Source organism: Narcine bancroftii, chromosome 13, assembly GCF_036971445.1.
Source record: "Narcine bancroftii isolate sNarBan1 chromosome 13, sNarBan1.hap1, whole genome shotgun sequence".
NCBI classification, from domain to species: domain Eukaryota; kingdom Metazoa; phylum Chordata; class Chondrichthyes; order Torpediniformes; family Narcinidae; genus Narcine; species Narcine bancroftii.
The window spans coordinates 70,186,926-70,205,012 of record NC_091481.1 but is presented as its reverse complement, the minus strand read 5'-3'; the positions used below and the strand labels follow the sequence as shown (position 1 = coordinate 70,205,012).

The following is an 18,087-nucleotide window of genomic DNA, read 5'->3' as shown; positions in this document are numbered from 1 at the left end:
CCATGAGTATGAAACTCAAGGGAAATCCAAGAAAAAAGTTACAATCACAAAAAATAGTAATTTTGAGAAATGGCTTTGTGATGCAAACAACATTGTGAAATAATATGGATATGTTACATTACTTGTCCTTTAACAGTAGTGAGACAGCAGAGGGGAAAGTGGAATTTAGCAGTAATCAAAATTAACAATTCACAGCAACCTTGAAGAAAATGGCACAAGAGATCCTAATACAATCGCTCAAAAAGGCAAAAACATTGTGCAGGAGTTAGCCGTTACAGTGCCAGCAGTCCAGGTTCGAATCTGGCGCTGTCTGTCAAGAGTTTGTACGTTCTCCCCTTATCTGCATTCATTTTAAAAGTATTGCCGAGAACCTTGAAAATCCAGAAAACCCAGACCAACCCAATTCCCAAGCATTCTGGATTTTTGGACTTCTACTGTATTGGAAATCACTACTGAGTATATTTTCTGCTCAAAGGTCACTACTGAGTATATTTTCAGTTCAATTAGCTAGCACAGAGGAGGAATGTCACCTTTTCTTAAAATCCTAACAAAACAATAAGACAACCTCCCTGCCAATACATTTCATTTGAATCATTTTACTAATAGCACAAGGATATGTAAAACTGGACATTTGAGTCTGGCACTAGTTTTCAATGAATGAATGGATTAAAATGTAAAAAGTACAAAACAAAAAGGAGCCAATTAATTGCAAGATATACTTTTGAGTGTCGTGTTATTAAGACTATAAGACTAAAAGTAAACAGAAGAACAGAACCATGTGACTTGATAGTGCAAATCTGCCCTCCAAACACCACCAACAAACTGGCCTTCAAATCCTCCAAGATAAAGATCTCTAGAGGGTGCCAGACCTTGAGAGTTTCCTGTAGCAGGTTTGAGTTGCCCCAGAGTTGACAATTTTGTTTTTTCAAATAGTCTAACTAAATAATCAGATTGACTAAGTGTTAAAAATTTTGTTTGTTTCCCTCCCTCAAGACCATAATTCCAAACACATCTTGATTTAATTATGGAATGCAATCAAAATAAGTTTGACACAGGATCCTAAATGTTTACGAAAAATCACTAGTTAAAGAGAGACCCGCCTGATTTAGTTTAGTCTTGTTCATTTATGTAATTGAAATAAAATTCAAACAATTTAATATAAATTAAACAATTTTAATAGAATTACAAAGAACTGCATTTTTAGAATTATTTGTATACTTTATAAACAGATTATCAGAATTTTGACTAAGAGATCTGATCAATCCATTTTATTATGTCAATAACTTGTATTCATTTGCCCAACTCCAACCAAAACCACCAACATATAATGGATTTTTTGCCCAATGTGCCACTGGAGAATTTTCCTACTAGTTTCTTCTGACCTCACAGTTTGGCGGGCAGCAACCTCCTTTGAAGAAGACCGCAGAGCCCACCTCACTGACAAAAGGCAAAGGAGGAAAAACCCAACACCCAACCCCAACCAACCAATTTTCCCCTGCAACCGCTGCAATCGTGTCTGCCTGTCCCGCATCGGACTTGTCAGCCACAAACGAGCCTGCAGCTGACGTGGACTTTTTACCCCCTCCATAAATCTTCGTCCGCGAAGCCAAGCCAAAGAAAGGAATTAATAGTGTTTATTGCACTATTAGTTTTCTTGACAAAAATAGACAAATTAATAAATTAAATCTGTGGAATTCTCTACTCAAGGAAGCAATGGGGCTACATCATTAAATATATTGACAGCAGAATTAGATTTTTGCATTGTTGGGGAATTGAGGATCATAGGAAAAAAAGGTGGCTAGGTGGAATCCACAGCCAGATCAGACATGATCTTATTAAACAGCAGGGTGTAGCAGGTGCTGCAGCAGAGTGGAAGAACGACACATTTGATGCGGTTATCATCAAGAGCGAGATCAACAACCCAAGCAGCCAACTCCTGCTTCTTGGATTATGTTAAATTGTGGTCTGTGCCCTACATTCTATTTTAAATTAGCATACCATATTTGCCTGCTTCTTTGAAGAAGTCTGTTCATCGCCTCATGTACCGGCAGTTTGAAGTCACACATAAGGCCTGTTTCCGCTCCGTAAATGGTTATATGGTTATATACCTACTGGTATACTTGTCAGCCACAAACGAGCCTGCAGCTGACGTGGACATTTACCCCTCCATAAATCTTCGTCCGCGAAGCCAAGCCAAAGAGAAGATATGATTTTAAACTTCCATCAACTCCAGTTGATCAGTTTTTGTCCATTCAACTTATCCATGTTTTGCTGCAGCATGCCCTCCATTATACATTTCATCCAAGCGATGAACACCATATTAATACACTCAAGCAGCAGTGATTTTATTATCAATTCAACATTGAGTCTAGAGCAGCCTCAACAGGGTCCATATGCCACCCCTCTTCAACCCCCAGGGGCTACAGACTGAAATCATAAATTGTTTTATGTAGTTGGTAGGAGAGAAGTACAGAAGAAACCAACTAAATTTGACTGCTTCACAAGGGGGGGCATAGCCAAAAAAAAATTAGAATGGCTGGTCTATAGGTCAGTAGGTAATCTGGCCTCACCTGCAGGAAAAAGAACATCAGGGTTGTATGTGATGTCATGAATGCACTCTGACAATAAATTTGAAATCTGAAATAAATCTGAGAAGTACAGAAGAATCCGAAATTTGACTGTTTCACAGGGAGCCCATAAACTTTAACTAGGGTCTGAGGGGTGCCTTAGCCAAAAAGGTTGAGAGTGGCTTGTCTGCGGTACCAAGTCCACATATATGCATGGAATCAAAAAAACCATACCGTCTCATACAATTATCTTCAGACCTGCGCGCTTCACACAGGGAGAGGACCGTCAAAACAAACACCAGACTAGAACCAGCAAATGAAAATTCAACTCAAAACTAAGAATTTTTTTAATTGTATTTTAATGTAAAATTTAAATATACTTTAGACTCGTCACTAGTTGGTAACTTTGCAAAAACAATGTTCAAATTTTGGGTATAATCTCTCACTTGTGAGTTTTGCAATACATTTCATAATTTCCTTTTCTGTCTAATCTTTTCATGTCTTTTCTTCCTCAGATATCAACTTGGAACTTACAAAACATACCACATGATCATTCTTAATTAACACTAAATTTTCCAACTTTAATTCCCTATTTATAGGCGAAATGGTGAAGAAAACTATAATATGGCAAAAGGATTTTTTTTTAATTAGTGGATGTCAGGAATTTTAAAGAATACATTTACTAATCTTGAAAACATCAAGAAACAATTTTTTTTTTTAAAACAACATTTGAAAATACTAGCTCTTGGGAGGCCCCATGCATAAAAGCTTAATTTTTGATATGCGGAATCTATTTTAACATAGAGAACACAGACTCAGTTTTACTCATGGAAAGCAACATAAACACCAATATGATCCCCAAACAGAAATCTGTTGGCAACATTGAACTATGAAATTAGGGCACGAGATCTTTTAAGATCACCTTTCACCTGAACATTTATATAGCATCCAACCTTGAAGTTCACCCCTCCTCTATTCTGCATCACAGTACAGACTGGATTATGCAAGTTTATCTTCTAACTTGGAAGCCATAAACTAACTATGAACATGACTGTCAAATGTAAAACAATGAAACTAACAAGTCTCTGAAATTCTGATGTAAACTTTCAACATTTCAAATGGTTAAAACTACTGAACTGATCTTGCAGTAAAAGGGATGCTGTTCAATCACCCATTTCTGCAGAAGTGAAATGGTACTCAATATCAAATCATCTATAGGAAACTAGATACAGATCATTTAAATTCTGTGCCATTTTGTGAAATAGATGTCAGATATTCAGATCTTTACATCCTGAATTTTGCAATGAATTCTCCCAACCCAAAAAACTTAATGAGTCTCTGCTGGATAGCTTAATATTCAGATTGTGCAAGAAAAATGTTCGACTTTTACCATAACAGATTACTCAATTCTATAACATTGGTGAAATTCTGCCTTGAAGTTTGCCTTCCTGCACAAATTCTGTAAAATTCCAATGAAATTAACCACTGACATTCTTTTTCTTTTGTTCTCCAATTGGATTTTCCATTCCATCTTTTTAAATCTCCAACTATTTCATATTAGGAGCAAAAATGTAGCTTTTTTAAATAAAATGGCAATTCCTAAACCATGTGCTTACTATTTAATATATTCAAATGAGAAATGAAGTAACGAGATAAAAAGCCACCACTGGATTCAACAAGCATCTACCTTACAGCTGTAAGTATTTGCAACCACCTAATTAAAAGTCCAGCATCATCCACAGAAAGGCATGAATGTTTTGGCCTGACTCCTTCATCGGGAATCTTATCAGTGTAACGATGTGGTACACATAGCTCTAAAGCAATAACAACAGACACCTCCTGCAGATACGGTTTAGCTTTACATTCCAGCATTTCAAGTCTGGTTAATTTGCATCTCCAGCCCAAGCTTGTACGTTTTTCCGTTTCTGCTGCTCTCCATGGAAATGTCATCATGGGAACATACAAAGGACTCTTCCCGCACTTGGGCTTTCTCCCCTCAATGAAGGCAGCCCAGTGCCATCTTGGGAGCTGGCCTCCCTGCCAACATGCGCCCGCAATTTTGAGAGCCACCACGCAAGCATATTATCTGCAATGGATTAAGCTGCTCCTTTCAAAACGGGCTAGAAAAGTCACGTCTGAACAAACAGAGCATCAACATTTTATCATATATTCTGTAAGAACTCAATTTCTAACAAAGAAAAAATGTAGAGCTTCTCCAACATCCTTGCATACAACTGCCAATATTGCCCTTCATCTCTATTTTCATCTCACAAACTGCAAGATGTTTGTACACAATTTCACAACATGGGATGGCAAGACACCACGCTCGACAGAGCAAGATCTTTCTTGATCCACAAGCAAAGGGGCTGTCAAATGAAGGGGTTTACATACTTGATGCAACATAATTCATACTTAATGCAGGTATGTCTGTTTTTCTTCCTTGTATGGCAAAAACTTGTCAGTGTGCTCATGCAACCCAAGATCAATGTTAAAATCCAACTTGTCTGAACAAGCTGCTATATTCCTTCTGCCACATGAAACTCGAGGAATGTTAAACAATTTAATTTAGCATAGTACGCAATTAACTCTTGCACTTCCGCAAGCCCTATATGAGCTGCAATATCTCACTTGCCTCCAATACAATTCAATAGTTCAGCTAAAAAGGAGACAAGCAGGTGACTGCGGATGCTGGAATCTGAAGCTAAACAGAATCTGCTAGAGGAATTCTGCGGGTCAAACAGCATCAGTTGGAGAGAAAGAAGGACTGACTTTTTGAGCCAACACCCTTCATCAACACTGGTTTAATAAAGTCAGTGTGAAGGGAACAGAGTGGAAGAAGGGCCACATATGCTTTTTCCCCATATACCCGAATTCCTTTTTTATGTAAAAATGTTTAATGAAGTAGCCTCAACTGCTTCCCTGGGCAAAGAATTCAACAGATTCACTACTGTCTCGGAAAAACAGTTTTTTCTCATCTCCGTCTTAAATCTACTCCCCTGAATCTTGAAGCTGTGTCCCTAGTTCTGGTCTCATCTACCAGTGAAAACAATTTTCCTGCCTCTATTTTATCTAACCCTTTCATAAATTTATATGTTTCTATAAGATCTTCTCTCATTCTTCTGGATTCGAGCGAGTATATCCCCAGGCGATTTAGTCTCTCCTCGTAGGTCAACCCCCTCATCTCTGGGATCAACCAGGTGAGCCTCCTCTGGACTGTCTCCAAGGCCAGTATATCCTTCCTCAAGTACGGAGAGGAGTCATGCAAGGTAGAGCAGGTGCTTAGAAGACAAAGGTTTCCAGTGCTGAAATCTCATTTGTAGAGAAGAAGGTAATGGTGGTACCAAGAGACCAGATGAAGGGGCAGGGCAGAAATTGGGAAGAGGAGAGACCAGACAAATGTAATGGGGAGATAGGCAGAGGGGGGATGAAACCAAAGGGAGAAAAGATAAGAGAGTTCTTTGGCAATGCCTCCTTTGCCACTTCACCTTCTCCATTTTTGATGAGACTACAATGCCTGACAGAAATAGAACACAACATTGATGCAAAGATCTCAGCAAATTGATGAATAAAATAGCTGTACAAATTATTTGAAAGCAAATCAATGTCACCTTCTATTGAAGGAGGATATAGAAAATGAAAGTATCCCTTAATATTGCCAAGGATCTACAAATACATTTCAGAATTTTCTCTTACACAATTTGTACATATATGTTTTACATTAAATTTTCTTATCCAGTAATTCTAAATAATGCCTTTTTCCTCCAACTACGATAGTGTTACCAGGAATGACTGCATTATCGTCCACCTCTAATCACCCAAGATTGCATGTCACTTCTTGAACCTTGAAGACGATGCGATGAATGTGCTCCACAATGCTGTTAGGAAATTTCAGTGTTTAACCCCGGCAACAAAGAAACATCATTTAGTTTCAAGGCACCACAATGATTTGGAAGGGGAACTTGAAGATGGATAGACTTCCTCTTACTTGCTGTCCTTAGTAAGATGGCTGGGGGGGGTGGGAGGGGTGAAGGAGAGAGGGTAAGGGGGAGCAAGTTAACAAGTTTCAAGATAGTTTTCACACACCCATTCTTTTTTTAATATTCCTGATGTAACTTTCAAGTGATAGGAAGACTCGGGTCACTCGCGCAGGTTCTAAACTGCACTAGAAGTCAATGCATGTATGTGATTGATCCTGCTAATGGTCAGTGGTATCCCTAACAAATTGTTGACAATTAATTAATAAGTAGATGCCAAAGGGAGAAAGTGAGATGCATGTTTATAGAAATGACCATTGCCTGGCACAAGTATGAAAGAAATGTGCCATTTACTAGCCCAAGCCTCGATATTGTTCAGATCCTGCATCATTCTGTTGAGGTCTTCATTATTAATAAATTAAATAAAATGCAGTGCGATCTACAAACATTCACTTCTTCCTTCATCTCTGATAAGATTGCTCAAAATTTGCACCACAAAATGATCCAAACTTCATCCTTACCACAATTTCATGCAACTTGTACAACCGTAACCAAATAAACGACTCCATCTTATCTTGTCTGTGTTGGCATCACTCCACTTTTATCACAATTTAGTCATGTGCAAAGTTTTCTATTTTGACACTGTCAGCGCCTTGGAAATAACCAAAGATTACATTTTGTATTTCCACACTGTCCCTTGGCAACTTCCCTCAAACATCTATTATTTGTGCTGACAAAAATGCAAAAAATGCAAAAATAGAGCAAAAATGCTCTCCAATATTGGGCAGATCAATCAATGCTAACAACTTTTGACTCTCAAAATCTATTCCTTTAATCACCAACCATTTTTAATCCCACTCCCAAGAAATTTCATGGGGCTTCCCCAGATGGTTTACAATATTGGTGTCACCTCTGATGCTTCGAGGGCCATCTGGCTAAGAAACTGTGACATCATTAAAATCCAATTTTAATGTGTGACAGAAGAGAATAAATCTCTATTCTGCTTCCAATAAAGTAATTTCACACAACTCTGCACCATTTCTAACTGCCTATTCAACCTTTCTACATGATGTACCAGGCAGGGCAGAGGAGGTTCACTAAGTTGATTCTAGGGATGAAGGGGTTAGCCTTTGAGGAGAGATTGAGTAGCCTGGGATTGTACTTGCTAGAATTTAGAAGAATGAGTGGGGATCTTATAGAATCATTCAAAATTATGAAAGGTATAAACAAAATAGAGATGGGCAAATTGTTTCCATTGATAAAGAGACCACAACTAGGAGACATAGCCACAAGATTCAGGTCAGAGATAAGGAGGAATTGCTTTTCTCAGAGAGTGGTGAATCTGTGGAAATCGCTGCCCATTGAACCAGTGGAGACTACCTCAGTAAATGTATTTAAGACAAGGTTGGATAATTTTTTTTTTACATTGTAAGGGAATTGAGGGATATGGGGAAAATGCAGATAGCTGGAGATAAGCCTATCATCAGATCAGCCATGATCTATTTGAATGGAGGAGCAGGCTCGATGGGCTGGATATCCTACTCCTGCTCTTATTTCTTATGTTCTAGCTTTCTTATGACATCTTTGCAACTGCCTTGCAATATTTCCCACCTGGACGACACATTGTGACTTCCATCTCAATACTATGCTGTGCCCTTTGTTACACTTCCTAACTTTCATATATTAAGACAAATTTTACCTCAGGCGGACTCAGGCAGCTCGAACTATTCGAGCTGGCAGAGTCCGCAAGCATCGAAACCATGCTGCTGAAGACCCAACTGCGCTGGGTGGGTCAAGTCACCAGAATGGAGGACCATCGCCTTCCCAAGATCGTGTTCTATGGCGAGCTCTCCACTGGCCACCGAGTCAGAGGTGCACCAAAGAAGAGGTACAAGGACAACTTAAAGAAATCTCTTGGTGCCTGCCACATTGACCTCCGCCAGTGGGCTGATATCGCCTCCAACCGTGATTCTTGGCGCCTCGCAGTTCGGCGGGCAGCAACCTCATTTGAAGAAGACCGCAGAGCCCACCTCACTGACAAAAGACAAAGGAGGAAAAAACCAACACCAAACCCCAACCAACCAATTTTCCCTTGCAACCACTGCAACCGTGCCTGCCTGTCCCGCATCGGACTTGTCAGTCACCAAGGAGCCTGCAGCAGACGTGGGCATACCCCTCCATCAATCTTCGTCCGTGAAGCCAAGCCAAAGAAAGAAAAGACAAATTTTATCCTCCCAACTAAGTTCCACTGGAGAATGGCAAAGATTAACCATTCTATCACTTTCTAAACTGGCAAGGTGAGGGAAAAGTGATAAACTCAATTAGGAGAAACACAGGAGACCACACGTGGACTCAGACCACACACAATCTGCTTGAGTAACTCAGCAGGTCAACCAGCATCAGTAGGGGAAAAAAGTCAACGTTTCAAGCCAAAACTCATCAGGACTAATGAAATGTTTCAGCTCAGAAGGTCAATCATTCTTTTTCCCCCATTGATGTTACTCAAGCTACTAAGTTCCTACAGCAAACTGTGCTTGACTCAAAATGGAGATTCATTCAAAACAACACACAAGGATCTTCAGGACGGCAACCCAATGACAGTCAAATTAAAACTACATGCCTAAGTTTAAGTGCAATGAACTAAAGGGAAAGAGAAGCCGCGGTGTCCATTGGGCTCTGAGGCTGGAAATTGGGGTTGGGGAGAAATTGTTAAATAACCCTTCTTATGCATCTTTGGCATTAGAAATGGGATGTTGTTGGAATCCGTAGTCTTGGTTGCATCTAATGCTTTCAGCAATCAATCTGACTGAAGATTGTGATGGGATGATAGGCACTTAGAACTAGGTAGATCATTAGGGTTAAGATCTGTACTTTGAACTCTTCAGCCTTACTTTTAGGTTTTCATTACAGCCTCCTCCACCACAGGTTGGAAATACAGTATTCTTGAAGCCACATCTTCCTGCCAGCAGTTGTCATCAGCCATGAAGAACTCTATTCCAAGGTACTGCTCATAGGGTTTCTTGGCTCTACATATATTGCTTCTGCTGTTAAGTGTGCATGCACTTCAGTATTAGATTGATGATATACTGATAAAAGATTCAAGAATTTCCTCAAAGCCTCCTCACAGAAGTGCCATACCTACTGATTCCTGGAAATCCCACGAGCAATGCCATTCAAGAAGCAGGAGAATCATTTACGTTGGCAACGTCAAGTACATGCATCAGGAGCAGATGAAACCTCAACATAAAAAGCAGATACACACCAGCTCCCAACCTGTGTCAAGCACCCTTCTGCCCTATATGTGTCAGAGAATGCAGTTTCCTAATCTGCAGTAAATTTAGAACACATGCAAGCTTCCCTCAGTTCCATGGGACTGCTCAAGGGTAGTCTTGTACTGAAAGTTTAGAACCTGATTTTTAATTGGTTTGCCACACCTTTTTAAACAGTGACTGCTTGCTTCACACCAATGATAGAATGAGGGTTATAGCAGTTATGAGTTATATATTCATGACTGATAACAATTCTGCTGCTGTCACTACTAATGGAACATAAAATCTCATGGATAGTGTCTTTAATTAAATGCCTTTTCAACCTATCTACTTGGAAGCATGGCAATGCCACAAAATACCATGGATGGTGTCGTGTGGACAGCTGTACAGGGTTTCCTATCAGGCTACAAGGTCACATCCAGATGCATCTACAAAACTTAAGACAGATAAGGATGAATTCAAAAGATTTCCCCTAGTCTTGATTCTCTTATTTCCTATTCCTGTCCTTTAACTCAATCAAAAATGCTGCAAGCCACTCTTGAGGATTTACATTCAAGTTGCAATCAAGGATAACCCTTAATTCCTCTCAGTGCTGAATAAATCATGTTCAATGTGTACAAGTTCAACTGAGAACAGAATGCAGTTTCAGGCATCCATGCCTTGATGCCAAAACACTTAGAGGTGGGGAGCATGCTTAGCACAAAGCTAATATAGCTTCAGCAACTCGGGTTTAAAATTCTGTACATTCTCCTCGTGTCTGCATGAGTTTTCCTCAGGTGCTCTGGTTTCCTCCCACCCTCCAAATTCATACAAGGTTTATAGATTAATTGGTTTATTTGGACAAAGCTGGCTTGTGGGCGAGAAAGGCTGTATCTCCAATTATTTTTTAAAATTAAATTTAAAAAGTCCAGAATCAATGCTGTTCATGCTCAACACTATTGAGGCTTCAAGGGAGTACTTGAAATAAGAATGAGAGGAACCTTGGCATACAAGTCCATAGATTCCTAAAGATGGCAACAGGTGAATAAGCTAGCGATGATATTGTTCAGGGAATAAAACATTCTTTAAAAGAAAAGCATTCAGCTGCAGCTGAAGGACTGCACATTCCAAACACCAGACTCATTGAGGTTTTTGCATTAGTGCAGAGGAGATTCACAAAGGTGTTGCCTGAGGATGGGGCATTTCAGTTACAAAGATAGACAGGATAGGACAGGTTATTTTTTTTTATAAGCGGGGGGAACCTGATGAAGGTGTAAAATATTATGAGGAGCCCAAAAGGGATCGATAGTATGAATCTATTCCCCATAGCAGGGATATCCAAAACCTGAGGCATAGGCTTTGGTTATAGATTTAAGTGAGGAGGAGAGTTTTCCAATGTGGTTGAAATCTCAAATAGCCAGTGGAAGTATTATCATATAATTTAGGTTGTATCTTGAAACTGTATGCCATTATTGACAATGATCAAATATTGGTAAATGGAATTAATATGAATAGGTGTTTGATGTAATGGAGGCCAAATATCCTGTTTCTGTGCTGTAAAACTACATTTTGGCCTGCTACAAGAGCTCATCCCTTAAAATTGCAATTGTTATGGACTCAGCGAAAAAAAAACTTCAATAGAGAGCACCTTATTCAAAAATCCAAAGTGAATTAGCACATCTATAGGGAGCACTGCTGTCAGAGAGCAGCAGCAACCGCCAGACCCTCACCACCCAACGTGCGCTCAGTTCTTGCTGCTGCCATCAGGAATGAGGTATAGGTGCCACAAGACTCACACCACCAGATTCAGGAACAGCTGCTACCCCTCCACCATCAGACTCCTCAATCAGAGACTCATTTAAGGACTCTTACTTGTGCACTTTATTAATTTTCTTTTTGAGCTCTCTGTATTCCAGTTTCTTTACATGTTCTCGCTGTGTACAGTTTATTTTTTGCACTATCAATTAGTGGTAATTCTGCTGCACCACAGGAAAAAGAAATCTCACGCTTGCATGTGATGTCATGTATGTACTCTGACAATAAATCAGAAATTACAACCAAAAGGTTGAGGTTAAGGCTGAAAAATCTATTCCTCATTGCAAGTGTAAATCGCAAACTTTTTGCAGTTTTATTGGTAACTGCACCATACTTCAGCCACACCCATTCACCATAGGATTATGTCCTTAAATATTTACTGCTGCTTTGCATTATCTATTGCTACATTAAAAAAAAGCAAATGGCTCCACTGCACCCAGGAATACGAATACAGATGAGATCATCCCAAGTGTTCCTAGTGGCCAGATATTGGAGATGATAGAAATAACCAACAGAATGTGCTACAAAAAGACAATAGGCCAGGAAGTACATGTGAAAAAAAACATTTAATTTTCACAAACGGAACCTGCAATCAAATATTTCCACTGAGAGTCCTACATCTGAGACTTTAATAGCTATCTACCTTTAAAGCTAAAAATAAATTTAAAATGACAAATAACCAAAGAAAAATTCTCAAAAGAATAAGTAATTCTGCAATGAATTTTGATTCATGAAAGTGTCAACTACCATGCATTGTAAACCTCAAACTGTGATTCATTCTCAAATTGAATGGCTGCTTTACTTAAGCATACAGCTCTGAAGTCAACTGAAACTTTTTTGCTTTGAGAAAATGATTCAAATTAATCTCATGTCCCTGCTTTATTCTCATTCTTCTGCATTCAAATATTTATCAAATTTTCTTTAGTAATCTCCATCCAAGCTCTTATGTGTTGCCATTGCAATCTAATAACTAATCCTGTTAAAACAAAGCAGTTTTAAATTATATTAAAATATTCTATAGCGACTCTCCCGCCAAAGATAACTATTCAAATTTTTTTTTAAATGGCCTTTGATTTCACACATTTCCACTTGATTTTTGGTTCTTAAATAAGAACCTCAGCAAGGAACCATGAAATAATGCTGGCACAAAAACAGTGCATTGGTTCAAATCACTTTCCATGAACTTTCAATATGCTTTGAGAAACACAACTTGATATTGCCATGGATTAACATTTTGGAAAAAATAGATAGCTTTGCCAACCAACACGAATGGTGCATTCATGGCTACTATCCATAAAATACTCCTGGAACTTTTCATGCTCAGGGATTGTTGGACAAGACAAGGTACAGTTTATACCTTGTTTACCCCAATTTTATGCGCCCCGATTTTATGCACCCCGATTTAAAGTGATGAGTCACTGGACTCAGGTGGTGGGGGCTGCTGGCAGGAGCAGGGGCGCCGGGCTACCAGATTGATTTAAAATGCATACAGAGTAACTGGGATGTTCTAAGGAGAAATGGAAATTATACATGTATGCAAATTAAACAGGGAAATACAGTGAAACCCCAATTTAGTGCGACCCCGCTTTACTTGCGATGAGATTTTATAGACCCTAATAATCGCATTATAGCAGGGTTTTACTATAACAGCAATTTCTGCAAGTTGATAAAGGACTGAATTGTTTATTTCCTTGGACGAAGTAGCCTTGTAAATACCATTTTCTTCCCCGTACAAGGATTAAGAGACTCTAGAAGATGTACTTGATGAGTACAAGAGTAAATACAAGTAAGCATTTAGCAAATTTAAGCCAAGAGGATTTTTTTTTTTTAAAACCAGATAACATTAACTCAATAAGCAAGCAATTTAGATTATAGAATCAGAAATTATCTTGCATGGCCAAAAAAGAATTTGTGGCATTTTAAAACAGTATTAATTCCAGACATAACAAGTCAAATATTGGCAACTTAAATACATCAAGGCAAATCCCTCACCTTGCAACATGCTTCTGTATGCTGTATCTGTAATGGCATAGATGTGGGGTGGCAATTCATGCCGCTTTTTTCCCTTGTACATCTCAACAATCTCCTCAGTGTAGATAGGTAGGTTCTTATAAGGATTAATGACCACGCAGAAAAGACCTGAGTAAGTCTAGTTTAAAAAAAACATCAAAATTATTCAAGTTTGCAAAATAAGAAATAAACCAATTTTATCTAATGACACCAATATGACTGGATTTTAATTCAGTGTCAAAAATGAATCAAGTGATGGCAACAAAATTAGTTGCAAAAGTGCCCTGAGCAAACTCAGGTTTAACCAAATTACAAAAATTATATGCTCATTACTAAATGTGATTTCACGAATGATTTTAAAGGCAGGGTGAAGACAATTAAAGATTTCCATGATTCACCTGACAAAGATTCAGCTTCAGGGTGGTAAGGGGAAAAAAACATGAACAATGTAAAGAATGAAAATTTAAAAACACAAAAATGAATTTTTGATCTGAAACATTTCCCTCAAATGTTAATTTCGAGAATTTAAAATGTTTTCTTCACTGCTCAATTCAGTTTAATTGAACAATCAAAGTAATAAATAAGAACAGTCATCCTACATCTAGTACTGGATACAGAATTGGTCTGATTTTAGTGATGACCAACCACTCCCATCATCTTCCCACAAACAGATCTTGGCCCACTTTGAAGTCTGCTTTAAAGTGGAATATATATGAGCATATGTATTTTTCATATACATTACCTGAAAAGATGAGTATTCCAAGCATTTTCTATTTTTAAATTGCAAATCCGACATCGGATTTTTCAGAAATCCTAATGGATTGGATATGTACCACTTACAATCAGGATCCCTGGTTCAATCATTAATCTAGAAGGTGTGCCAGGGGTTGAGTGCAAAACTCGACGTGCAGCCAGAGCTAGTATTTGGAGCATTGAGGCGCTGGAGTCCAGAAAATAGGCCAGGTGTACCACTGGAATGGAAGTTAAGGTCCAGAACACCACCTGTAACCAGAGTTGGTTCCAAAATGCTTGTGCATTTTTTGTTCCCTTTACCAGACTGGAAAATAGATTAAACTTATGTATCATGCAAAACAAAAAGGAAATTGTGTGTGTTGGCATTAATAACATATACCTGTCATTAAAATCCACCAGGACAACAAATTCCCAAACATTTAAGTTGGTTATGAGACTTAATATGTGATGTAATTGAATTGTAAGCTTGATAATGAAGGGAGGTAGAACTGTCATAAGTGAACTCTCTGCAGGAAGTTGCACTTATAAGCAGAATAAATATTTGCATTTATTTAATACTTATAAAGCCACAGGTCACGTCAAAATAATTAAATACACTGAAAATATATTTGGATGGCTGAGGAACAGATCCAATGCCCCAAGTTTTTGGTAAAAATCTTAAACAGCTGTATTTTTCCTTCCAAATCTATTTGGAAATCAAAGGGGAAATCAAAAATGAGAGATGTTTAGTAAAGTAGTACCGTTAATATGGCAGTCTTGGGGATTTGTTGGACTGCTGGAGGCCTCTGTCCTCTGAGTCTATTCAAAGGGGAAATCAATAGTTTTTTTGGACATTAAGGATCAGTAATATGGAGGTAAAGTGTTAATTAAAAAGACAAATGTATGAATGGCAGAAAATCATGGAATTGAAAGCAGCTGCTTTGGAATTTAAGACACGAGCTTTGTGATAGAACTCACTTTGGAATATTAGAGTACAAAAGATTGCAGGATAATTGTGCTATGATACCTCCAAATTATTCCCATAAATGGTAACTAAAGTGGAAACTGCAGATTCTTCCACAGATTGGTACATGGGGCAGATAAATGAATAGTTCGAGAGATGGTGCTCTCCTTTCATCATTTAAACATGGATTCAAGATTTTCAACCCCACCTCAAATGCTCATTCTGTTTTGAGCAGTCATGGGCCAGAAATTCCCAGGATTAATGAATGTGTTACATTTGTTTGAGATGGTTTTGTGCAAGTCTTGAATCTTTGCCTTTCAGACTCCCTGGTAATCTCTTCCCATGATTGATTTCAGAATACGGTATCCATTTTGGAAGCAGTTTCAGGCATGTAAGTGCCATGTCCTGCCCAACACAGTTACCAATATTACCAAAAGATTGGTCGGTCATCACTAAAATCAACTGCAACAGTGCAGCATTGAGGAACACAGAACACCGACCAATAAAACATCACATTTACAAGCCATTTACAGTTTATAGAGCTCCTGCCCAAAATCATATAATCAAAAGCAGGGTGTTTGATATGCTGTTCATTTAGAAACTTGGGAGAAAATTAACAAGGATTCTAAAAAAATTTTAGTTAAAAACTAAATATTTATTCTCCACATTCCTGATAATTCTCCACATTCCTGATAATTCTCCACATTCCTGATAATTCTCCACATTCCTGATAATTGTAGAAATGGTGGTTTTCTTCACACCTTTTTACTAATAGACATTAATAGAGGCTTCAATAGCATCGTGGTTAGAGCACTGCTCTTGTAAACAAGGGGTTTCAAGTTTGTCCCTTGCTCGGCCTCATTTCTCTTGACAAAGTGGCAACTCGGTCTTCCTTATGGTAGACAAAGAATTTCATGTAGGTTACATTCTAAAAGTAGTATTATGTGACAGTAATGGACTTTTTAACCTTTAAAATCAGTTGCATCACCTGCTCAATCATCTATTAGGAGGTGAAAGGAAAGGCAGCACATATCCATTCGTAAAAGGGGAGGGAGTTTTCGCCCCTCAATAAGGAAATAAGGAATCAGCAAACCTCATTAGGAAATAGATCTCCATAGGCTTGCATGAAAAGTTATTATTCCACTAAGCATTATTATCCATATCATACCCATAGAACCTAGAAAACTACAGCACATGTTGTGCCGACCCATATATTCCTTTAAAAAAATTACTAAACCCTCCCTACCCCTCTATTTTTCTTTCATCCATGTGCCTAAGAGTTTCTTAAATGCCCCTAATGTGTCAGCCTCCACACCACCCCTGGCAAGGCATTCCAGGCACCCACAACTCTTAAAAAAAACTTACCCCTAATGTCTCCCCTAAACTTCCCTCCCTTAACTTTGTACAAATGTCTTCTAGAATTTGCTGTTCCTGCCCTGGGAAACAGGTGCCAGCTGTCCACCCTATCTATGCCTCTCATAATCTTGTGGACCTCTATCATCTCCTCTCATCCTTCTATGCTCTTAAGATAAAGTCCCAGCTCTGCTAACCTTGCCTCATAAGACATTTTCCAATCCAGGTAACATACTGAGAAATCTCCATATCTTCTTTTCTGAAATGTGGTGACCATAACTGAACATAATACTCTGTGTGGTCTTACCAGAGATTTGTAGAGTTGCAACATGACCTCTTAACTCTTGAACTCAATCCCCCTATTAATGAAGTTCAGCATCCCATAGGGTTTCTTAACTATCCTATCAACCTGTGCAGCAACCTTGAGGGATGAATGGATTTGAACCCAAAAGTCCCTCTGTTCATCCACACTCCAAAGTAACCGATCATTAACCCTGTACTCAGCCTTCTGGTTTGTCCTTCCCAAAGGCATCATCTAACATTTATCCAAATGAATTCCATCTGCCATTTTCTTCCCAACCCTGCCTCCCGTCTAGATCGTCTTGTAACCTTCAACAACCTTCAGCTCCTTCCACATCTCCTCCCTCATGTCACCTACAAACTTGCTGATCCATCCTTCTGCCTCTTCATCCAGGTCATTTATATATTTTTAAAAATCACAAAGAGCAGAGGTCCCAGAATAGATCCGTGCAGCACTCCTCGAGTCACCCACCTCCAGGCAGAATATTTTCCTTCCACTATTGCTCTCTTTCTTCCCACAAGCCAATTTTTATTATCCTCTCAGCCAAGGATCCACTGATCCCATGCCTCATGACTTTCTGGATGAGTCTCTTGTGGGGGAGCTTGTCAAATGCCCTACTAAATTCCATATAGACAGCATCTACTATCCTACCCTCATCAATTAATTTTTTATTCCTCAGAAAACTCAATTAGCCTCCCTTCACAAAGCCATGCTGACCATCCTTGAGTAGACCTCCAAATGCTCAAAGATCCTATCCTTAAGAATCCTCTCCAATAGTTTGCACACCACTAATGCAAGACTCACCAGTCTATAATTCCCAGGATTCTCCATTTTACCTTTTTGAAACAAGGGGACTATATTTGTCATTCTCCAATTCTCCAGCACTTCCCCTGCAGCCAAAGAGGATTCAAAGATCATAGCTACTACCCCAGCTATCTCTTCTCTTACTTCCCACAGCAACTGGGGCATATTGCATCAAGTCCCAAGGATTTATCAATCTTGATGTTTTCAAGAAGATCCAACACCTCCTTAATCTCCATATTGTCCAGCACACATGGCTGTTCAATTTGATCAAGGTCCTTTTCTCTTGGGAATACTGCCACAAAATATTCATTTAGGACCT

At 38.8% G+C, this 18,087-nt stretch overlaps 1 protein-coding gene across 2 annotated transcripts in view; it reads right to left on the bottom strand.

Moving 5' to 3' along the window:
- Positions 1-18,087, bottom strand: part of LOC138748972 (myosin-9-like) — a 135,152-nt gene that overhangs the window by 87,211 nt on the left and 29,854 nt on the right. For both annotated transcript variants that reach the window (XM_069909951.1, XM_069909952.1), the window contains exon 3: positions 13,597-13,753. In XM_069909951.1, the coding sequence (XP_069766052.1) occupies positions 13,597-13,753 (157 nt within the window). The remainder of the gene's footprint in view (positions 1-13,596; positions 13,754-18,087) is intronic.